General features: G+C 34.5%; 1 protein-coding gene across 1 annotated transcript in view; it reads left to right on the top strand.

The window, feature by feature from the left end:
- LOC140745602 (dystrophin, isoforms A/C/F/G/H) overlaps positions 1-26,480 on the top strand; it is a 630,858-nt gene that overhangs the window by 505,840 nt on the left and 98,538 nt on the right. The window contains exons 44-46 of the mRNA XM_073077541.1: positions 5,587-5,759; positions 22,891-23,035; positions 25,004-25,127. Coding sequence (XP_072933642.1) covers positions 5,587-5,759; positions 22,891-23,035; positions 25,004-25,127 — 442 coding nt within the window. The remainder of the gene's footprint in view (positions 1-5,586; positions 5,760-22,890; positions 23,036-25,003; positions 25,128-26,480) is intronic.

Here is a 26,480-nt window from a genome sequence, read left to right on the forward strand (position 1 = left end):
ATTATTGCTATGAGACATTTTAGATCTCAGTCTAACATAACTCATTATTCGATAAATTATCTATAATACGATTTTATTTTTATTAAGTGCTCTTTCTTAAAAATACTTCTTACTCCCACGTACTCATGAGTCACCTCTTAAACCTTTACCAATTCCACAAGACACAAAGTGTCCCGCAATTTTCCCAAACGTGTGGCAACAGAGCCAAACCTGCGAAACGGTACATGGAAAATCACTTCGTCGCGAATGTTCCGCAAATTCGCGATCGTTCGGGAATATCTGATAGCGACGCTATAAATGTTGGATAACTTTTTTTGGCTAAACCGACTGCTGTTGACACTTTACGCTTTTACGTAACTCCCCACTAGTGTTCCGTGTCATGGGTGTCATGGATACATATACGAATTACCTACCCACAGTTCCAAAATAGCAATAATTTAGATTTAGATGTTTGGTTGACTTTTTAAACAAGAAACTTCTGCGCCTCATTATGTATGTGTAAAATGCTATTGCGTATTTTGGGTTCCCTATGAAAGTTGGAATGCCTCACGTAAATGTACCTTCACCTCAACCTACCAACTGTAACTCTGCAGCAGTTAACACTGTTGATGAAAACGAGTCATATTTTTTTACCACCTTTAAACCAATCAGACCACTATTTGAACCACTGTGTCAAACGACTCGTCAATTTAACTAGATAGTCTTGGTAAGTTGCATAGGCAATATTAAGAGAGGTTTGCTTACAATGCTTTAAGAATCACAAACAGTTCTATCAGAATGCACAATGGCGTACTCCAGCGTTCAAGATGAAGTTTCCGCTATTCGAAGATCAAATATTAAAGCTATCTTTTCTCCAGAAAAAATAGCAAAAAGAAACTGTATTTTATTTTACGTTTTAAATAAAACAGTTTGAATGAATTCCTGTGAATATTCCGCATTTTCAGTAAGACGCAATCCGGGCTATCCCGCTGGCTTACAGAATGATTGTTACCCTGACCCATAATACTTTTTGCATTTGTTTGATTGTTACGCATAATATCTGCTTCAAAAGGACGGAAATACTGTATAGTTTAGTTTTTATACAGATTGTTCCCGCGTTCATATTACGTTCTTAAGCTGAATGTTCATTTCTTGTTTACAAGGATTGTCACGACATTTAATCTCAATTTAAATATTTTACACCGATATATTAAATCATTACGGTTTACCTAATAACTTAAAACCACGCTAAAATTGCACAATAAAAATCTGTAATACTGACGATGTTGATTTTGAAGGAGAATGGTACAAAATTATTAAAATCATGTATTGTCATCGGTTCTTCATAAGTGTTCAAAATTTTAAATCAAAGTGGGTAAAAATCGAGTTCAAAGATTCCTGGTAACAGATGATGATGATTAGCCTAAACTACCTAAAGATTTAGGCATTAAATCTGACATATCATAGTTTCAGTATTAACCTTGCTTTAAGAACATTCCCTTAAGGTACAAAGGTTTGAAGGTGGTAGAACCCTTTGTGGTTCGACTCCGGTGGCACCACCGCCACACCTATTTCTGCCTAATAACAACAGTGTTACGCGCTGCTGTGTTCCCTTTGGAAGGGTGTGGTAAGGGAGACATACTTTTCCGAGGCGTTCCAGCTTAGTCCTCAGGGGTACGGCGCATCTGTGGCTGACCTCAGGTAGGAATATCTATCCTATCTGGGGTTGATTACAGATGTCCATGGGCGGCTGGAGCCACTTAAAATCAGGTGTACTGCATGCTCGTCTGCTACTCCTATATTATAAAAAAAAACTAAATATAAAAATATAAATATTGATCGCCAAATTAATGTTTGTCCAGTAAACTTTGTAAATTGGAAAGTTATAATCTGTGGATATTATACAAGAATCCACTCGCAGCTAAGTGTTTATAATAAGATTTAATTAAAAAGTTGTCTCGCGAAGAGTTACACCACAGTGTAATCTCGCTCTAAACTCCTTACTTAACATTGTCGAAGGCATAGAACAACTTCAAAATTTTCAACTGTTTGTTGAAGAGAGAACTTATTTCCTTTCTTGTACACTTTGATGATGGAGTTATTTGATGAGTTATAAAGATATTGATGTGCTTACATGTATCATTACTTTCTAAGATATACATACATAGATACTCGTATGTTGCATGTTTCTATATTTTCTTTTTTATATATTCCCAATTTTGTGTTTCATCAGCAATGTCTGATAGATGCAAATCTATTGACCGAGAACGGCTATAACAGTTTCCTTTCGCACCTAAGCCAATATTAATAAAAATCGGCTTGAAATCTTCAGGCAACGTAGTATTATAAATTAAACCATTTGACTTCGAGAGACCTGTGTTTACTGGGTTGATGATGACGAATAATCATAAAGTAACCCAATAAACAACTAAACTAATTGTTTCAAAAGAAACACTATTTGTCTTAAATAATCTACTACATGAACGAAAATGTAAACTGTGTAGGACTTTAAAGAATGCGACAACTTATGCTTCGCCAAGACTAAAAACTCAACTTGTAACCACTTAAAACAATTTACGATATAAATGCGGACTATAAGAATTTTACAAGATTTCTGAGTTATGATGTAGAATGCAGAGATACTAAGAATTTCTGGATGAATTTCTGGACGGATTTCCAAAAATGAGTGAACAATTAGGTAGCTTGCATTTGAACTATCTCAAATCCGAGAATAAGCTGGCACAGACGAAACTCAAATGTAAGTCAGAAGCTAAAATTAAAACTAGTCTTAAACATACCAACAGTTTTGTACTTAACACAGGCCTGAGAAGTAATGATAACATAAAATAAAATTTATGATGTAAAGTTGCTCGAAAGAATTTAACAAAATTCCCCAGATTCATAAAGTAGAATCCACGGAAACCGAGAATCTCCAAGCAAGTGTAAGTCGTTTAAATACAATTTTAAACACAGAAATTCTGGAGCTAAGAATTTCATAAGCGCTTACAACGTTCAGAGTGAAAGCGCTTTTGAAAGAATTTCCAGCATTTATATGTATTTCATGTATTTGGATGTCTGAATTTGGTCTCATGAATGCCGTTCTCCCCGTCATCTGTAACGCTTGCTGTGTCACAAAACTCACAAGCAAGCGACAAATTGCCTCCTCGAATATAAAATATCTACACATAAGGCAATTTTTCCTTTGAAACTCTAAGTGGAGTATTTCTAAAGGCCTCTCATACAGACTAATTTGTTGAGGACATAATTTCGTCTAAATGTTTCGAGACCTCTGCCCTAGTTGAATTGAGATGTTTTCAACTGGAAGCCATTTGAGCCAAATATTTGCGGATGAAAAAATACGACGAAGTGACACACTTACTGTAAACGGTTTATGGAAATGTCATTTGATTAAGGCATTTGAACTTTTTGGTGGAAACTTATTTAAAATTTGAAAGTCGGTTGGCTGTTAGCATAAACTTTTTATATAACTAAGTGAATAGAACTAATGAAATAATAAGAAAGAATGCGATTAACCGTAGTTTGCATTAAACATTGTAAGTAACTTTTTAAAAGCTTTTAAGGATTTTAAGTTCTAGTTTTAACTCCATGGATTTTAAAAGTAATAAGTAAAATCAATAAATCAGGGCGCATATTTTGTGTTTTATTCAACAAATCTCTGACTGATCTATTGAAGTACTAGGCTTCTAAATTCCACGGTATTAATAATTATTTTCATGTCATGAAACTAGATATCGTTGCATAAATATTCTTCCTAAAATTCTCTTTACCCCAGAAGAGTAATACCGGAAAATAGATTCCAAAATAAATCAAAATAGAGAATCTTTCGTACACACATTTAGACTGTAATAGGCTATATATATTTTACTAGCAAATAAAAACGTATTCCACCAAAGACTCGGATCACACCCGTCGTTCGTACGGCCATAACTATTTTATGGAGATGATATGACTAACCGTATAAACCCATACAATGAAGTTTTAATGTTTAAAATGATGTATCTTTGCCCATTTTAAAGGTAAGTAAAACCTGTGATAAAATATTCATGGGATATAACAAACATAATTAACTCAACCCGTAATATACTCGTAGAAGAATAATCGAGGGTTAAACAAAATAACCTAATTATCTAAATATAATTGACAAATAAAATATATAGTGAACTAATTAAAATCTTATAAAACGTGAGTAGCACCAATATTTTAATATCCTGCCCATTTTTGGAATAGTTCCGAAAAAATTATCACAAAAAGTAATGCCCCAATTTTCACACTACTACAACAAAACCACAATAAGCTCGTTCATAACGATAAACTAAATCACAATAAGGTAGCTCATAACAATGATAGAAGCGTACAGCCAGGAAGCATTTGTCGCGATCTCAGCGGGCTGACAAATAGTGCACTTTGGATCCAAATTACGGCCACCAACGGAACGTTTGGCCGTGGATGGATCGCTTCGTTTTTCTGAAATTTTCTGAGATATACAACTGGATTTAGCAAAAGAAATTTATAAGTGGTGATTGTATTTTTTGTTTGATAAGTGTTGTAGTAAATGTTATTTCTCTTCTTGAGATATCTTAAGTATTTAACAAAACGAAAGACATGTGTACTATTTTTTGAGCAACTGTGCGATAACGGATTTTGCTATACCATGTTTTCTGATAGCCTGTATGTCGAGGGTGATCCCATATTTAGAAGTATTTACTTTTAATTTATAACACTCGCTTGCATACAGATCCTTTGTCACAAAAATACAAGTCATATTTTATAAAAATACCATAACACAACAAAACCACAATAAGGTAGCTCATAACAATGATAGAAGCGTACAGCCAAGAAGCATTTGTCGCGATCTCGGCGCGCTGACAAATAGTGCACTTTGGATCCACATTACGGCCACCGACGGAACGTGTGACTACTTTTAGTGCTCCCGAGGATGGATCGTTCGTTTTTCCGACATTTCCAGAGATATACACAACTGGATTTTAGTGAATAAATTGGTTGTGGTTCTGTTTTTCTGTTTCACGAGTGTTACAGTAAAATGAGAAATCTTAGGATAAGTAAGGAATTTAATAAAGAAAGAAATGGTATTGTACTGGTTCTTATGTGAATTTATCTTAAAAATATTAACCGGTTTAATGATTCCTTTTTTGGGTAGGTCATATGTCATGGTTAGCCTAGTCTAAATTTAAAGTAAAAGAACCGAAATAAATTATTATTTCACCTTGCATACAAATCCTATTTCATAAAAATACATCTCCGTAAATCTACTGCAAAAGCACCTAGCTTGGTTCTTTTTCCTACGGCTTTTATATTTATTTTCTATTAAGATTTATCTATCAAAATCTAGAAACTATACGAATATTATTATTAATCGTATTTATTGAAATTTAATTTATTGAATGTAGAATCTATTAGTTTCGTAATTAAAAAATAATAGGTAATTTCTGCTAACAATACTTATAAGTGTATTTTACTAACAAATAGATCCTTGTTACCTTATAAATAAACATACAAATTACACAAGCAGACCCAATATATACGACAAACGCGAACCTGTAAATCAAATCTAATCTCTTGTTCCAGGATCTCCAATCAGAAATCGAGACGCACCGAGATGTGTACGCGTCGCTTACCGGTACCGGTCGCCGGCTGCTGGGGTCACTGTCCTCGCAAGAAGATGCAGTCATGCTGCAGCGGCGGCTGGACGAGATGAACCAGCGCTGGCACCACTTGAAGGCGAAAAGCATGGCTATCAGGTAAGGATTTTAAGTATATTAAGAAGTGTACAAGCAATGCTTTACCTGTTAAAAGTCAACTTAACATTTTGAAAATTTGTAAAGTGCATAGGTGTACAAACTAGTACGAAAAAGATGATTAACTCTAAATATGATCTATATATTCAGCCACAAATACGTTGTTAGTTCTGAACTTTAAAAACCTCGTTTACCCCTGCATTCGTCGTCAACCCATTACTGGCACATATGTTAGACATATATGACCATTCGGACTAAAATAGGTTTAGGTTAGTCTATAATATAGACTACAAACAACTTTGAGAACTTTTAAAAATACTATTAAGTGTTTAAGTTTCCTTACGATAATTTCCTTCAACGTTAGGTATAACAAGTGATAATTTTTTTTCTGAATTCCTTGTCTTAATCATTAACCCACTGCTGGGCAAGGGTTTCCTGTCTTATAGGCCTTACCCCCCTTAAAACCAAAACACAGCAACACTTAACACTACTATTTATGAGATGTAAACATTTTTCTGTTCATACATTATACATTCCCTGCGAAATGAAGTGCACACCATAAAACGAATTGCGTTTAAAATTTTCAGAACTGTTTCGCTCGTATCAAAATTTTAAACTTTGCGTGATATGACTATGTATGGGCGAGCCTCGGGTGTTTCAATTTTTTGGTGAAAATCGCTCTAGCCTAAACTAATCTGCAGGCTTTTAGTGGAATAACGTTTAAATAGTTGTTTGGTGAAACGAGAGAAGTTTTATAGGGAGTTATTTAAAATGTTGAGTGGTTTGCTATCGATTTTTGACGCTGTGCTACCTTTATGTCTTATTGTTGGGTATGGATCCCATAACTGGGCGTCCTGCAGCTCCGTTACGCTGATCGAAATTGAATTGGTAATTTGAATTTAGATTAAAATTATAAAATATTAGACATAAAATCAAGAGATTTGTCTAATATCTTATAATAACAATCATGAAAGTGGTGGGCTGGTCACCATACCGATCTGATGCGCAGAGGGTCCCGGTTTCGATCCCCGACAGACAGATATCTAAATAATGAATTTAGGTTTCTGTTTCTGGGTATGGGTATTTTTGTATTTGTCTCTGTGTGTATCCACAGCAACCATGATGCAGGGAACCCTAGAGTGGGGATGTGAGTATAGAAAGCGTTTAAATGAGCCTTTCCAATAAAAAATAATTACCCATTCGACACACACCCATGACCAAATGTACTTAATTTTCTATGCTAGGTAAGATTTTTTCACAATTCGCTCATTTTCTCATTTCGTTCTACATACAGAACTAAGTTAGAACGCCGAATACATAATATCTAACCGCAAAATATAGTTTCATCCAGTGCTTATTGATTTTGACGCGCATAAAGTGATCATCCTATTAAGCCTTAATTGCAACTAATTAGTTGGGAGTAGCAATTGATTTAGTCTGCGGGTTTGCTTGCCACTCGTAGCGGTATCGTTATACGGGGAGCGTTGATTGGGTAGCTAATTATGGGTTCGGGTGGTTTAGTATGAATATCGGTGGTTTGAGGCTTGACAAATATCATATCGATATTTTGTAACAATCTGTTATCTGATGATAGCATCATATGCTCATAGTATCACAATAGGAAATTTTACTCATCATGAAGACATGTCCTTGACCGAGGAATGAACCCGGAATCCTCCACTTGACAGACTTCTTGTAACTTTTAATATTATTACTCTAAATAAATCCAAATCACGTCTCAATTTTTTACATAAATTTAAGATCAATTTCAAAATTGTTAGACACAAAACGAATTTTTTAACGCACTAAAAGTCACGCATTTAACTCGAAAACTGTTTCAATGTTCAACAAAAAAGTCATGTTCAAACAACGTTGAACACACCACTGTTTCCGAACGCATTTTTAAATGTCATAGTCGAAATGACAGATTGCGAGGTGGCGGGAAAAGCGCGAACGTCGGCCATTTTGTTTTTTGTTTGCTTTTTCCGTGTAACAAGCCAGTTATGCGTGTTATTCATATTGAGATCTCGTTTGAATATTTCGTTTATGTGGTTGTTTTTTGTTTTTACGTAGTTCAAGCGGCCAGAATGCCACCTGTGTTCTGATACTACTACCTAACAAGTATTTTGTGGTTCAAATTTATTTCGGGAACAACAGAATTGGTTGTCAATTTTCGTAAATGTACATCGAAATTATGTTTTGAACGTGTCTCGAACGTGTTTCAGGTGGTAATGGAAATATTCTGAATAAGTTTAGAAGAAAATAGACAAGGAATATTATTGTCGTAAATGTTATGTTTCCTTAACCATCTTTTGCGCATTGTATAGTTTTGATTTCGTGCTGGAAACGTTTAGTGAGGTCTTATTCTTTTGTAATCTGATTCTCAAATATAAAGACAAGGATCTTGTCCTTGTACACCCAGACCCAGAAAATAAATCTTAATTCCTGATTTAGGTCCAACATGGAATAATCAATTGACATGATAATGATTTCTCACTTATATCATCACTTTGTTGTGAATACACTTCACTGAGTAGGTGGCTAATATCATTCAACCGTAAACACATTAATTAATTAACAATCAACCTACTAATTAGTATCTAAATGCAAAGCTCGAATGTCTATTCGAACTAAAAATATGTGCGTATATATACGAGCAAGATTACAAAACAAAAGTTACTAATAAAATATTGATACATAATATCATACCATATGGTATCTTATCATCTTGGTATTGGATTCGTTTCACATCTATAAATTAACAATAATAAAGTATTATTATTTTCGTGACGTAACACTCCAGCGTAACCGCTTCCGTAACAATTTGTTTCATCAATAATCAATATATAGATATGCCTATTTTCTCTCTCACTGCATGCCTAAAAAGACAAAAACTTGGCAAGGACAAATACTTACACAATACTAGCAATCATGACGATTGTTTAGAATACACACCTTAAAAAATCACACATGAATAAAAATCAAACCTAGGACCTCAGTAGGAAATGGAATTTCAAAGCCTCCAAGCTATCACTTCACTAATTAAATCCACTAATTGTAATTGTCTTAAGACAAACATATTAGGCATTCCACACAATTCCCGTCTTAATTGATCTGGATACGTTCGGGAATGCACTAGCGATCAATTTGAAGCTTAATATCGTATCGCTGATTAATTACAACCCCAACTTATTATGACAGGGATAACTCATTGTCATCTTCGAGGGCTCTGTTTCACCACTGAGTAATAGGCGAAAATATTATTACGAAATATTATATAATATTATTATTGAAAGGCTACATAATTAGAAAACGAAGCAGACATACATTTAGGTTAGTAACTAACACGATTTTATTAGCTTGGGTTGTATGTATGTATGTAACAATGTAACGGAATCTTTGAACCCGATTTCTATTCACTTTGAACGTTCAGTTTAATTCAAAATTTTGATGAATTATTCAAAACCGATGATGATTTTAATAATTTTGTACTATTGTCCTTATCATCCGCAGGATTAACGATTTTCGGCGCGAAATTGTTCGAGCGCCTTAGAGAAAGTTCATCGCAAAGTTACAACAATTATTGCTTTTTAGTTTCAATAACTGTTATAGCGTGTTTTTTAGTTTTTTAAACTGTATTTATAGCTTGTTTTATCCTTTGATGATCATTTATTCATGATTTTATTCATCTAACTTCCCTACATCTGAACTCTTGGAAGATCTGTCAATAGTGCCCTTAAGGTTTGATATTAAGTCATTTTTTTAAGGAATCGACTAAAAGTTAAGTCATAATTTTTGTAAGCAACAAACGCATATTAAGTCATTGTTTCCTATATCGATAAATTAATCTTATATGTATTCTATAGGTCTTTTGCTTTCTAAATCAGTTATATGATCTCTATATTTTAGCTCCAATACACAGACATTTCCAGGTTCGGTCTTCGATCAAACAATTATCTAAATGACACACAGCCTTCTAAGTTGCTATTCAACTCATTTTTGTGTATTTTCACATTATCTTGCCAGGACTAACAGTATAACGATCGGTATTTATCAATGATATTTGAAAAATCTATGCTGATAACTCGTCGACAATGAACAAATTCCTTATTATGACAACGTGTTACCGAGATAATTCATTGTCAAGCGACAAGACAAGGGACTGAAGTGGAATACTAGATCATTAATCTCCATACAAAATCATAAGCGTGTACCACTGTAAATTAATTCTGCTTATGTGTGAGTAGAGATGGGCAAAGAACCCGGTTTAAACCCTGTGCAGGGTTTAAACCCAATAAATACCCGTTTATTTCCTCCCACTGGGTATTTATCTGGGTGTTTATAAAATGAGTTAATAAAATCTATACAAAGCTTTTAAAATAGTTCAAATGTTTATTTAATAGATATACTATAGGTTTTTACTGTATTTCTAATGTTTTTACCTTTTTAAATATTACATTTTTAGGGGTTCATCTATTTTTATTACCTTTTTAATTATTATTTGTTTGACGAAACAAATAGCGCACAACTAAAACAAATAAATATACCTCTCGTATACTATTGCACAGGTGGTGTGGGAATATGGGCATATAATGTAAAATGTAATTCTTACGTAACATCTTAATAATTATAGCTTTAAGAAAAAAAATATAAACATTATTTTATAGAAAATTTTAAGTGCTACAACTTTGGTCCAAGGTAGGTACTTTTCGATAAAATTTACCGTTTTCGAGAAAAATCCAGAAACCCGAAAATTTTGACGTTTGACCCGGAATAAGTGCCGACACACACATCGATGAGGACTTTTGGAACTTTACTTGTGATGGTAAACCCAAGGTCTTTACGGAAATTTAGCTTTATGTTATTTGATTACTATTTTTATGTCTAAATTGACCGGACTATAAAAACTCCTTTATCAAAATGTTTCAATGTCATTTTCTGTAAATTAAGTAGAAAAAAGTTAAAAAAAGTCTTCCCAAAGTGTAACCTATTATTGTTATTATCTTTATTATTTTTGGTTTGACGACAAAAAGTTATAGAACTAAAATTATAGATAAATCAATTTGAAACCATAATTGTTCTTACTAAATTTCTGTGCGACAAATAGTATGCCTGTTAGAGCGTAAAAACGCTTTGTGACCCTTTTTTCAAGATGGCGGCCGAGGGACAACAGTTGGGACTCCACAAATTAGGATTTAACTGTACACTAATCATTGACATCTATAAAATAAAATTGGGTCTTCGAAAATTGCAACCCAAATGTAACACATCCGAATGGACTATAACGACTATAACAGCGTAGTTAAATGAAATATGTGCTTTTAGAGTGCATATTTAGTGAATTGTTTACAATATTATTTTAAAAATGATATTACACGAAGAAAATAAAAATATGAATGACAATAGTTTACACCCGCTGTTTGGGTGTTTATTTGGGTTTAAACCCTATTTCACCCAAAATACCCGGTTTAAACCCGTATCCACCCATTGGGTTTAAACCCTCTGCCCATCTCTATGTGTGAGTACGACCCCCTAAAACCTACTCAAGGAAGGTAGGAGTGTGAATAATCAACAACTAATGTTTTGGATTCATTTCCTTACACTAGTCTGCTAAAGGAGGATCTCTTGCCAAGGTAGCTCATGTCTGGGAAGCGGCTATAATATTTCAATGCTTGTTACTCGTATATAAAATATTTTAAGAAAATTTCGATAACACGATTCAGAAATACTAGTGGCGCCACCTCTTGGCGAGTCACAGAAAGTTGTGGCACTAGGATTTTATATTATCGTCAGCGCTATGAATACACAATGAGAAATAATTTTGATATTTTGATGTCACCATACCGGGCTGTCGAGCTAAGGGTTTCGGGTACGTTCCCCAGCTAGACATACCTGCTTGATGAGTTTAGATTATTGTTCCGGTTCTGGGTATTTATGTGTGTATTCTGGATTCCCTCTGTGTATCTTTGACACACAGGGAATCATAATGTGGAGCTGTGAGTGCAGGAATCGTCTTTCTTTTTAAACAGTAAATTCCATAACACAAATGAATATGAATATTTATTATGGTACCACCAACTCTATTTGCACTACAGATTGCAAACATTCAATTGTGCGCGGTATCCCATCGCGCACCAATTAACGCGATTCACGCATCGTATGTGTGACATGTCGTAAACCGCTACCTATTTCTTTTTCGTATAAAACCTGCTCTTGCAATCACAATTTTTTAGGTTAATAGTTTAAAAAATCTACGTGTTAATAAAAAACCCGATATCATTTCTGAAATAAGGTTAGTTCCACAGCGGGCTTTAAAAAGTACATTTAAATTCGTACCTAATTATAGACTCTGTTTAAATGTTGACAATACGATTTATACCTTCTCTTACTATAAAAAATATATTTCGAACCTCTATCTATTCAGAGTGTCAATAAGTACAACCAATTCATTTATACCTTATTTATAATTTTTCAAAATCTTAATAATGTTTTCACAGGACTTACCATAAAATAGAAGTTAGACCGACTACCACTTTTTCTTCTTTTCACTTCTTTCCCACTATTAATATATTGACGGTATATAGTCAATACATCTATGAAAATATTATGTATATAAGAAAACACACTAATATGTTTGAAAAAAATAGTAACCACCATAACTTTAATACTAGAAATAGAAATAAATTAGCAATTCCTAAACATAGATTATGTAAGGTAGCTAGATCTTTCACGGGTAACTGTATTCGCTACTACAATAAAATACCCGACCACATTTTGAACCTCACAGAAAAAGAGTTAAAACATGTCGCTAAACAAACGCTATGTAAAAAAGCGTACTATAAACTAAGTGATTATTTGACTGACAAAACGGTGTGGTCTGAAGTAGCTTCAGCTCCACATGTACTATTAGGTTAAGTTTAACATTGTAAAAAACATTTTTTTAAAAGATGTGTGTTATGGAGTTTCTTTCGCCGCTTCTTCTCCATAACGAAACACCTTGTGAAGTGGTGGTAGTTGTATTGACATTCAAAAAGTGTTCTGTAAAGAACCTATTTTGAATAATATATTTGTAATACTTTTCAAGAACATTTTTTAATAGTTTGAAACTTTCAACTAAGTTAAAATTGAATCTAACCTATTGATTGATATTTATTTCTATATAATTATTTTTAACCCTAGTAGGGATTTTAATATAGCCTTGTGAAACACATCACACGGATCAGCAATTAGCACAGATGTCCTACATATTGTCTGTTGAGAAACGCCCGAATTGTATTAGTGGCCGTTATGGGAATCCATTATCGGATATGTAATTGGATTGTTTGGAATATTCGAGACGAGATCGCATTATGCTTCATAGTGAAATTAGTAACATACATAGCTTTATTACATACTAATACGGTATGTAGGAAGCGCTTATAAATTCAACAATTTTAGATGGATTATGTGACCGTATCTTTCACTAAGGGCACTACTTTCTACCATCATCTCTAAACTTTTCATGGATTCGCTTGGTTGTCTCCTTTAAAAAGAAATGGATAACCACAATAGTCACACCAAAAATGTAGTATATTGAAGTTTAATTAAGTGTTGAATCCTCTTGATCCTAAACTACACTCCACACTACTAATATAATAAATGACAAAAGAAAACTTATAAAAAAATTCAATTTTCAGGACTTTAAACAAATTGACTCCTAAATTTTCCTTATTTCGGGAGCATAAAGTCAAACCCAGGCCAATTTTGCTCCACTCCAAAAGAAAACCAAACGGCCGTTTCACCTTCCTCTTTCATCTGCGTCAGTGTCATTTGTAACTTTTTAATTAACAGAACAAAATTAGTCGATTCATCAGAGAACCGCCCGATCCAATGACAGGTCAATAAATATCCGTTGAAATTTAATTTCCTCTCCGTCGGTCATTCTTACTGTTCTGTTCTGTTTCGGGCCATTAAAACAGCGGATTGAAGATTTCAGTTCGTTCTGATAAAGAACTTTTGGCTATCAAAGGTTTTTGTTTGGGAAGAGTTGATATACGCCCGTTATTAATAATTTATCAATCCAATATTTTACATACTATAAAATTACATAATTTCTGCTTCCTACAAAATGACAAATTTCGATCGCTGGTAGCTAAAATATGAAAAAATGTGTATTAATAATAGGTGATAGTAAAGGTGTCATTTAGTGGCTAAACAGTGTGTTTGTACATTTGAAAGCACATTAAAGCTTTATTTCCGGTTTCAAAGAGGACCACTAACTCGTACTTTGCTCCACTAATCTGTATTTTATTTTATTTTATTTATTTTCTCTCATAAGGTACATTCAAACATATATTATTAGTCTGCCAAACTGTGTAACAGTTTGTCGGCAGTGTTCCCGTGGATAGGGATAGTTGTACACCTTAAAAGATACAATATATATACCACAAACCACTACTTGTTAACGCATTAATAATGATACAATACATGAAACATGCACACACATATCATAGACCGTAAAGATACTTCTGATACTGTACTGAAGCAGCTTTGTACAGTAGTGCTTTAGTTCTGCCCTATTTTCGCGGAGAGTACATTCCTGAGCAGGGTAACATGAAAGATTCAAATAATAACTAGGAATTATTATAAAAACAACAATCCAATAGCTGCTTAAAATATAGCTTAAGGTCATTGCCACTTTTAGAACGAATTCCAACAACGTCTTATGTTAAAATCTACAAAGTCTTGTAGACATATACAATCATATAACCTATTATCCATACAATCGAATACCTACCTAGTAGTTTTAATATGATATAACATAGATAGGCTTTGTAATTCCCTTGAATATTACTAATCGAATCCTACAGAGATGTACCAAATGACTGATTACTCAACGAATACACGACCTAAATCCAATTTCCTTTTGCTAACTGCTATTCTGATCGCTCTGTGCGCCGATTGCTATTTTAGGCCACAGAAATGGCGGATATTGATTATGGATAGCTTGTATATTGACTATTGAATTAATTCTGATTGATTTCACAGAATATCAGTAAAGAAACTCGAAAAGAATCAATTATTTTAGGTTACGTTTGACTTTTATTTACTTATAGAAACACAAAAGGATTCGATGTTGTAAGTGACGTATATATACGAAGACACAAACTAATTGTTGCCTGACCTAAATTTCTTAAAAAAATATATATATACAACTTGAAATCACCGCCACACCTATTTCTGCCTTATAACAGCAGTGTTGAGCGCTGCTGCGTTCTGGTTTAAAGGGTGTGGGGAAGATAGAAATACTTTTCCGAGGCGTTACAGCTTAATTCGCAGAGGTAGCGGCGCAACTGTGGCCGACTCTAGGTAGGAATATCTAATCCTATCTGGGGTTGATTACAGATGTCCATGGGCGGCAATAGCCACTTACAATCAGGTGGACTGCATGCACGTCTGCTACTATTATATTATAAAAATCCCATATTATAAAAATGTAGATACAAGTACGTATGACAAATAAAATAAACATTTTTAAAAGCAACAGCCAATTCCAACACTGGAAACAAAACCGAATTAATCATTCGGTGGCAACTTAACGATACGTCATAAATCTTTCTTTCACGACATCCGAAGCTGGCCGTAAAGCAGTAATGTCCACTGACCCTAATTTATTTCACATCTATTATCTTCATTGTGCCCCCAAAGTTACGTTACGAATTACGGCTAATCTTTCTTCTTTTATTGGAAAAGTAAGGGTTGCAACTGAGGTAGGTAGGTATTAATTGGATTGTTAGAAGCAATTGATTGTTTATTTTTGTTATATTAAAAAACAATAAGATATTTAATGACAATTATAAATTAAACGATAAAATATAGAAAAAATTAGAAGGTTGTACAACCCTTTGTAGTTCTAATCCGGCGGCACCACCATCTCAACTATTTCTACCTGATAACAGCAGTGATTAAGCGCTGCTGCTGTTCTAGTTTGAAGGGTGTAAATAAGGAATGCGTACTTATCTGACCTGTTATAACTTAGTCCTCGGGGACATACGTTTCGAATTGTTTATTCGAATTTGTTGAACATATAACACGTAAAAGATAAGCGGTTAACTTGGGGTTACAAAAAACCCCAAAAAAAGCAAATTTTAATTTCGTTTTATTTGAACTTTATGATGAACAGTTTTATAATGATAAGTTAAATTCCCTAACTCAGTTGTTAAACCATACTATTGACAAACAGTCTTATGAAGATCTAAGAAAGTTAGACCAAAGTTGAGACACAAAACATTGTGGTCTTGAAGTTTCGCTTCCGAGGGTCAAACGAGAAATTATCTTGTCCTAAACTTTGACCACACGCCACAACAAAGCGAGTGAAGCGGGAATTTGGGCAAAAATTCACGTCTTACCTTAGGGTCTTGGGATACCATGCAAGGTTTGTATGGAATGGGGTTACCATGCATACTTGGACGGCAAATTCTTCGGAAAATTGTCACAGAATATAGGAGAAGGGTTGCGACAACTTGAAGACGGAAACCTCTTGTAACTACAATTTTAGGAATTTTTTATTCTTATTTACCCGAATGCGGAGGGTAATGTATGCTAAATTTTTGGCACGTCCTATATCGCAAAATGCTTGACGGGTTTAAGCATATGACACGTCGTTGGTTTTGTCTAAATTGGCTTAAGGCTATATTACTACTCCGTTAATTATTTTGAAGCATTCAGGATTTTTATTTTTATAATATTTACTAATTACTTAATTTATTTATATGGCTTCAGGTAGATTGAATATATTTGTCCAATTTCATGAAACTTTACCTATAACTGATAAATCCATCCCATTACCAACCCTGAAGGGATGCTGCGCTTGAAATTCAACCCTTGCTTGCTTGACTCTTCAAAAATATGGAGTTCCAACCTTCCGCGTTATTAATATTGTCACGTTTCGCGAACACGGCATCATGTTGAAAAATGGCACGCCATTTTATGAACTATAAGATGAAGCCAATATTATATTGCAAGCGATACTTGGGAAACTCTGTTTGTAGCGAAAAATGCGGATTTTAATGACTGCAACTCTTTCTAGTCCACTATTGAGCAAGAGAGGTTTTGGGCACTCTGCACCACGCTACTCTTGTGCTTTTTAATAACATTAAAGTAACAAACGAACATTATTTTCTTTTTTTATAATATAGGAATAGCAGACGAGCATGCAGTCCACCTGATGGTAAGTGGCTACTGCCGCCAATTGACATCTGTAATCAACCCCAGATAGGATTAGATATTCCTACCTGAGGTCGGCCACAGATGCGCCGCTACCCCTGAGGACTAAGCTGGAACGCCTCGGAAAAGTCTGTCTCCCTTACCACACCCTTCAAACCGGAACACAGCAGAAACTAACACTGCTGTTATTAGGTAGAAATAGGTGTGGCGGTGGTGCCGCTGGAGTCGAACCACAAAGGATTCTACCACCTTCTACTGCATGTACGTTCGCTACTTTTTATAAACAATCGTTTATAATAATTTTATAAACGATTGTTTATAAAAAGTAGCGAACGTACATGCAGTTCCCCTGATGGTTAGTGGTCCATGGACCTCTATGGTTAACCAGCTACACATAGAACAGGATAGTTCCTATGACGTTCAACCTGACGCCAATTACAGATGCCACTATTGACAACTACGGTCGTCTTTCATCTCATCACACATCTGATTTCAGCCAGCATTTAAACCCTTCCACGGAACTGCTGCACGCTAGATATAAGTGTGACGGTGGTATAAACCCCCTGCATAAACTGACCAACTCGTATCAAATGTTTATGAACTCCTAAAACCTCCGACTGCTATCAACAGCCTATCATGGCCTCTGAAATACGGAAGCGCGCGTATTGAACCACTAACGGGCACCCATCTAGCCTTAACTTTGTGATTATGATGCCCACAATTCACACGTTGTATATCATACATTTTATTATTTAAGACTTCAGACTTAAGTCCTAAGTCTCAATAGCTAAGACTCAGACTTGAGACGCACACAACAACAATAGGATACAATACATAAACGTGTTTTACTGCCCGCTTAGCGTGTGGCCATAAAACCTGCGACGAGTGCAGCGGATTACGTCGACGGATAAGATATATGTATTGCGGACATAAAGACCGCTTTATTGTGATCCAATTGTATATAAAATGTTATGGTTGCATCTGGTCATATTGCAAGCGATTTATTGTGTGAAAATGTATGGATATCATTTAAAATTAATATAGAAAATCATACATATTATAGTCGCAGCTTGGCTACTTGATTTATCATGATCAAGTACTGATAATAGTAACAATATTATTATTGATACTTGTATAGGATTGAACTCCGGAGGCATAACTGCCACACATATTGCTGCTATCAAACGAGAACATAGTTTAACAACATATAAAATAATTTTATGGTTTGAAAAATATTATTAATTTATTAGGAAGGTCCTGGTTCAATAAAAAAATATTGAAATAACTGGACATACGAGGAAATGCAGGAAATGGAATTACGAGGCGTTCCAACATAGATCCATATAGTAACTCAGACACACTTTAGGGAGAGTTCAGTTTTTTACCCAATTTAGGCAGCTGACGATACTTAATTTTGTTAAATAAATTACTATTATATAAAGATTACCTCAAGAATATCCAAATATACCTTTGTAATGCTTTATGAAATAAATAAATTTATTATTATTATAGTTACTTCTTAGGGGTAGCAAACCATCTGTTATCGACTTCAGGACTCTCTGGTAAAAGTTGATTACAGATGTCTATATGTGGCTATGTACATCTATGTTACAAAAAATATTGAAATTTCAAATGAATATTTTCTTAGTCCATCTTACCCGCTCGCAGTGCGACCATACCCTGTATTTTGCATAGGCAGCACCATAAACGGATGGCATAGTGAAATAAACGGATCGCGATATATGTCTTTATCGCATCTTTATAGCTCACAAGTGGATATTATTATGTTTAGTGTCAAGTTTTATGTGTAAAATGTTTTTATGATTAGGCAATGTTGTTTAAGTTATGTGCGTATTAGAAATTAATTATCACTTGCATGAATGGTGAATGATATCTCTAGGAAAGTTATATACATCGAAGTTTTTTTTCTATCTCTCTATAAATAGAGATCTCTATTTGCCTTTTTCTTAAGCTCTCAAGGTTGTTTGAAGTCTAGCAACCCTAAACATTTGGCCAACGTAGTGGACTATGACCCAAAATCCCTCTTACTTTGAGTAGACTATCCCACTGCTAGCTGCTAGTTAACAAATACACATAGTTTATCAGTGCGATGGAATACCTACACTCTAGGCCTCCACCAGTTGCGAGGTCTCCGTGCCCAGTGGGACGACAATGGGACATAAAAGGGTTGTATCCAATTACGCACTTACTTTTTTTAAATCTCAGCTTGGGTATTGAACCCCGGACCTCCACTTTAAAGCCAGTACAGTCTTAACTGTAACATTTGTTTAATTTTAGAGTAGCACCAGCCATGTCCAACACAAATAACACATGTAGGAATAAACACTGTTTAACTTTGACAAAATGGCCGGCTGGGGTACAGGTGGCGGCGGTTAGACCCTTGCCTTTGATGTATGTACCCTGTACCCTTACAACCCTTTTTTGTTTTTGTTACATTTACCCATTAAACGTTTAAAATAATAACAGGAATTAAATAGTTTGAAATATTTTATGTCTTACAGCAATCTAATTCAGTCTGATAAACAGAAATCGAAAGTGGTTAGGTAGGAACGTAGTTTGAAAAAGAAATTAAAATTAGTATTTAAGTATATTTTAAATCATTATTCAACCGTTCTGTGCTGATATTTCAAGAGTAAACCTTATTTTGTTATAGTAACTCTCAGACGAACAAAATGTGTTCAACTGAGAGTTACTCATCATCATCAAGAGTATCATAGAAACAAGTTATTTTATAGTGAAGTTTCATTGAAGTATCTTTCAACAAAGGTAGTAATATACCTAGAAATATACAGAAAATTAAGCGTAGAAGTTGTTTTATTCAGTAATCTAATTAAATGTGTTACTATTTCGCGCCAAAAATCCGCCATTTGATTTATTTTTTTCTAACACCTATCTAAGGACACTCGGGTCATTAAGACGCTTATAATGACACCTTAACTGTCGAAATTCATCCAACCGTTTGTTAGATCCGATCAAATAAAGAAAGACAAACATACAAGTTACGCGCGAAAAACATAGTAAAAGTCGGGTAAAAGATACGATACCTACTTTTTTGTCAAACTATATGTTGCTTCCTTTGCTTTTATATGACTCAAATATTATTATTGTATTTTCCAAAAGTAGGTATTACAGAAAAAATGTCAGAGGATGCCAAACTACTCGATAATAATGTTATTATAATCGTTCCTCTCTTAACAAAATAAATGTAGATACTTAATCCTAAAATGTAATCTTTAAAAACTCGTAAAGCACAAATTAAACGTTATTAATCTTCGTTATAAATTTCATAATCGTCAAATGTCATTCATACTTAAATACGCGGAAACTCTACATTTAACTTCAAAAGGAGAGTAACCCTTATCACGTAGCAATAAGATTCATTTTACGGGTTAATTAAAGTCTTGAACTTTAATTCCGTTCGCCCCAATTTGCACTTTAAGCGCTTGCAATAAGGGCTAAATGAATTACACATACAACCCCTTGAAAAGTTTAAGTCGAGTATAAAATTCTTAGCAGAGATTTGTACAATATCTTGTAGGGATGGGACGTGCAGGAAGAATTATCGATAAAACGTTTTTTGTGAAAACTTTGGCAGGAGAAATAATTTGTGCGGGATTTAAATAAATGTGAAATGGGAACATTTCTTATGTTACAGTTACCTACCGTGTATCACAATAATGTAATTTAACCTTATAGAAAATCCTTTGTGAAATAATGTTAGGTTTTCACAAATTTGCCACAAATTAAATTAAACCATTTAAAACTGTTTTACACAAACAAATATTTTGAAACAATAGACAATTTTTATCGTAAGCACTAGTGTTTTAACATATTTGATCAAATTATAATTACCTTAACCTTTAAACGTTCTCGTAATGTGAGGAGATCCGTGCTTAGCAGTGCCTGTCGTGGGTGGTGGCAAAAATCATAAAAAAATATCAATAGTGTCACATCACTATTTTTATCTCGACTCACGGCTTAAACATATTAGGACTGGAAGCGCCGGCCAAATTTCAACAATTGTACTCATCTTGGCTTTTGAGCCAAGCGCTTGAAATATTGTCGCAGGAAGCACGGAGATATCTCACTTCTTATTATATCATATCTCTTATACTCCATGTTTTATTTCTTAGGATAAAATCGCAAATTAAAGTAAATTTTTGGAACGAACTTAACTTAAAACCAGATAAAATTAAGCGAACTGTTTTCATTCTGAGAAATAATGCCCTTACCCATTATTTCTGATGATTTTTGACGTTTTCAATGTCTATCGAAATAACTATTTATATGAAAAGTGGTACATACTTTGTCAGAAACACCACTTAAAAATATTATGTCATTTAGCAACAATGTCCTGCAGTGTTGTATCTGATAGGTAAAGCTAACAGTGTTGGAAAACTTCTAACCTAGACTCCAAAGAGGAGTCATAATTAATTTCTTAATTAATTCTTAATTCTAAAATGTTACAATTTTACTTTCAGCTGTTATATAAATGTTTTATTCTATTTAATAATTAAGTCTTCTGTATTATCACATTGAATTGTTGACGTGTTAATTAGTGTAAGTGATTCATGTATCGTTGTAATTAACAATAAATAAATAAATAATCATAATCGCTAGCAAGATTCATGTCTTTTTTCAAACAATTAATCAATTACTTCTAATAGCCTGGCACCTAAATTCTCGACATATTTTAATTTTAATAATCAACCTATATTAACTTCAGTAAAAACGTCGTCTTCCGATTGATCTAAAACTAATACGAAATATTTTAATTTGAAAACGGCGGAAACTTATGTGCCAACATGATAATATATGATAGTATACAAATTTTACCTTGCTCGTTATAACTTAATCGGCATATCGTAACCATTAAAAACAATTTTGATGCAATATTCTTTTTTTGTTTTATTACTTATACTATATCTTATATACCTTTACTTCGTAGAAGCCAAGTGGTCCGAAATTCGAGGTACAAATTATTTAAATTCACCGACAGGAAGTGTCTTAGTAAAACATTTCTCATAAACATTATGAATTGAGACGTTACTTCCGGCTTCTATATTTTATCAACTTGATCTTATAATACAATAGTAGAAATGAAAACAATTTTAATTGAATTTGAATTTTGAAAATCAACGTTACACCTATTTCTGATTTATAATGAAGCGATTGAAAGCTGCTGCTAGAATTTGAAGTGGTAGTAAGGAGTAAAGGAGAGGGAGTAAGTAAGGGAGTAGTATTAGTACCTGAAGTATTCAAATTGGATCTCAGGGTAAGCGAAGCGTCTGCGATCGTCTTCTCAACAGACTTTAGTCTTATTTAGAATAGGCCTATAAGTATTTGTTGGCAGTGCCATTTTTTCTAAGAACAGTGTGAGGTAAACCCCTTCCTTTCTGAGACCCAAGCCACAAAGGACTACTACTATACTTTAAATATTCTAATGAAGATAACGCTTTCTACATTTATAACCCCATACTAAAATACAGTAATAGCCTAGTGGTTAAGAAACTCAGCCTCTTGATCGAGGTGTCCGAGGTTCAAATCCATCGCATCTCTGACTCTTCAAAAATATGTGCGCATTAGAAATTAATTAACACTTGCTTAAACGGCGAAGGAAAACATCGCGAGGAAACCTGCGTAAGTACCTAAGAAAAAACAGTTATCAAAGGTATGTGAAGTCTACCAATACGCACTTGGCCAACGCGGTAAACTATGGCCTAATCCTTCTCATTCTGAGAGGACCCGGTGCCCAGCAGTGGTACAATAATGTTGTGGAAGTCAACACAAACACAATTACATACTTTCGTCTTTCTTCATTCCTCTTTTTGTTTTAATCGAATCTGGAGCTCTGCATATGATAATATTTGGTGTGATCTCCAGAACTTATCCCAAGTTTCTCCCACAGGAACCGGCTGGAGAGCAATGCAGAGCACTGGTCCGCGCTGCTCCTGTCTCTCCGGGAGCTCACAGAGTGGGTCATCAGGAAGGAGACGGAGCTGAACGCGCTGGCGCCCCCCAGGGGTGATCTACCCGCGCTGATTAAACAACAGGTAACTGGATAGAACAGGACGTTTGCCGTCTAACACTTAGTTTGGTGTCGAAAGACATAACAGAAATATATCTATCGTCAATGCACTGAGTGTAGACTCCATAAGTAGGAAGAGCCCTTTGCAATTCGAGGAGGCATCACTACAACTATTAGCCTTTTATTAGTAATGCCAAAAGTGGTAGAACCTTTTGTGGTTGGACTCCCGAGGCACCACGGCGACAGCTATTTCAGTCTTTTATCAGAAGTATTAAACGATGCTGCGTTCTCGATGATGAGTTGATTACAGACAACCATTGTTCGTCAGTGAAGACTTCCGAAAAGGTTTAACTTTTGCTAACTAATAATAAAAACTGAAATCGAAGCATTTTTTACCCATGTCAGAGTTACTGAAATTCGATCTTCAAGATCAGTTACGATCCCTTTCCTAAGTCGTGTCCTATTTTCTGGCATCGTGGACAAAAACAAAGTAAATTACTCAGACTCATTCATCATTTTTGAATATCTGTCCAAACATATAAATAACAGCCGACAATCGAACCCGGAACCCTCCCGTCAGAAGTCACAACAATCGACATCAATAAATCAGGTTACAAATAATTCGCGTTAACGTAATCCCGTCGCGCGTTAATTATGCCGCCAATTCGCACCAAAATCAAACTGTCAAACGCCATTTTGGTTTCGCGTGACCGCAAAATGGCCGACCAAGTTCGCAACACCGCCATTACGGTTAATTATGATATGTGTTTATTTGAGAACGGATTTCGGTGTGAGCTCGCTCTGATTCCAATATATGTATTGTTATTGGAATGTACAAGTTCGTTCAGTTGCAATACTTGTCATGTAATACATATTTTTATTATCACTAGAGAGAGTTAAGTAATGTTTTTCGAGCATATGTATGTATGTATATTGAAGGTATGTCTCATTGATTGACACGCCGCAGAACCAAACTGCTTCGCAGATTTGAACTCATTATGAGATGTCTTTGAATTCGCCGAAATTATGAGGGTAAATTGGCAAGCAATCGGGTTTGTTCGTTTTACTTAATTTATGACTGGGGTTATTTTTTTAGAGTTTGACAGCGGCGTTACCACCAGTCCCATTTCAGCCTGAACAAAAACATTAATTGTAGCTATTCTAGCTGAGAAAATTGAGAATTACTTAAGAGTTGTAAGTGTTGTAACGCATATTTTATTGTTATTTATTTATTTATTTATGCTGCGATATACCTACCTACGTAGCCGTCAAATTTAAAGTTTTAAAATATTATAATGGCACGATGTTATATGGCGGAATCTCATAAAGTAACTTAATAGTATGCCATAAATAATCCAACTAACAATCTAGTAAAGTATATATCTAGAAAAAACAGCTTTTTCTAAAAACACCATAAAACCCAAAACAATGATATACGTAAAGGCGGTCGCACACAATCCGCGCCGACGCAATAAATCGACGAACGGAAATGATAAATAACGGTTACCAGAATCCGAAGCCTCCGCGGGGTTCCCTTCCATTGCTTAGTGAACTATAGTGAACTAAGTATAGGTATTTCATATTTTTGTGCTAACTAAATATTTGTCAATTGCTAATTACGATTCTAAGATAAAAAAAAGAGGATATTTTTTAACTCTTCGTCACGTGACACCAAAACACTGATTTTTGCGTCATGATAGTGTTATATTGTTTACAACTTAGTTTCGAAATCTTTTCTGACGCCTAATCTTTTTGACGACCTTCCGTATTTCAACAACAGATGGCGATATATGAACCTGAATCACGCTATCAAAGTTTTATAAAGCATTTTGAGAAGTAAACCATTCAACATTCAATGCTTGTGTACAATGTTCTTAAGCTACCTATTTAAAAATGTGAACCTAAAGATATGTCTTACAAATTTCTTTACCATATTGTCTTAAGCTGGTAAGCTCTTCTTTACCAAAAAAGCCTAACCCAACCCTCTTTCCAGGACGACCACCGCGCGTTCAGACGGCAGCTGGAAGACAAGAGACCGGTCGTCGAGAGCAACTTGCTCAGCGGTCGGCAATACATCGCCAACGAGCCGCCGCTCTCAGACACCAGCGACACTGAAGGTGAGTTTGCATATCTTTACAATAAACGTAGAGGTAGGAAAATATAGACTCGTAATCACAATGTGCTTTTGAAGTGTTACTTATAAGGTTGAAGTTGTATTTTCTTTTTTTATGTTTAAATGATTGTATGTTTGTTTATTGATATATACCTAGTTAATATAACAAGTTTATATGTTTATAAGATACACTTGCGAAAACAGTTTTCACTGTAATACAAAAATATGCGTATAGAATAATAACGCTGGATACAAAACACCGTTTCCAAAATTATGGTGTTCGTCAATGCGGGCTTTAACAACTGCCGTCAAAACGACTGAATCAAGTTTGATAGGATTTTAACAGAAAATAATAAAAGCTATTAACTTCTGAAACTCTGAAATTTTTGGTTATAAGCTTTGCCCTTCTGAACTTCTGAAATATTTGACTTATAAGCTTTGTTAAGCCTTTTAAGCCGTAAGAATTCTAAGCTCAAAATATCCTACTTTCAGGAAACGAGCAACGTCGTTAGGTCAAAATCTTGACAGGTCATTGCACCCTGTATAATTAAAAGCTCGTCAGAATGCAAATCAGTTTGAGCACCACTTGATGACGTAACGATGTTTCCTTACACCGCTTACCACAGGTTCCCTAGATTACTTGAGTACAGTCAGCTCTAAAAGTAGATGAACAGATTAAGGTTTCAATATTACTTATACATCCAAGCGCACATAAGTAGCTGAACACAACTAGCACTATAATTGGATAAACGTCGTAAATGTTAAAAAGTAGATGAACACTATAGTATCAAAAGTAGCTGAACAGTGACATATCATATTAGTGACGTTAGCCATTTTGCAGATACGGTGTTCAGCTATCTTTTGACGTTAGTGTTCATCTAATCTTGTCATTTTGCGACGTGTTTAGCTAATTATGAACGTTAAGGTATGTTTGGAATTTGGCTGGGAGCCGTGTAATGCTGTTCTAAGAGATTAGGTACAAGAATACGTTGTTGGGAGATGTTAGGTAAGATGCACAGAAATGTAAAAAGATTTTATAAAACACCTAATTAAATTGGTATTTGTACCAAATACCGAGGTATTTATAACTAGTGTTACAAATATCGTGTTTCTAGTAATTGTCAGAGGAAAATCTTCAGAAACGAAAGAAGATAGCCGTTATACATTTTGAATTATATTTCAAATTGAACTTGATCAGTATAATTAATTTCTATAATAAAATCATAGATTAGTAAAGATTACTCACTCCTAACAAGAAAATGTAACCAGTTTTGACAATTGAAATTGTCACTGTCATCTATTTTCATTTCTGAAAATAATAAAAAAATGTAGTTTTTAGATCATTTACGAATGAAGC

This window comes from Epargyreus clarus, unplaced genomic scaffold (genome assembly GCF_041222505.1).
Source record: "Epargyreus clarus isolate Ecla_fem2 unplaced genomic scaffold, WU_Ecla_fem_2.2 ptg000010l, whole genome shotgun sequence".
NCBI classification, from domain to species: Eukaryota; Metazoa; Arthropoda; class Insecta; order Lepidoptera; family Hesperiidae; genus Epargyreus; species Epargyreus clarus.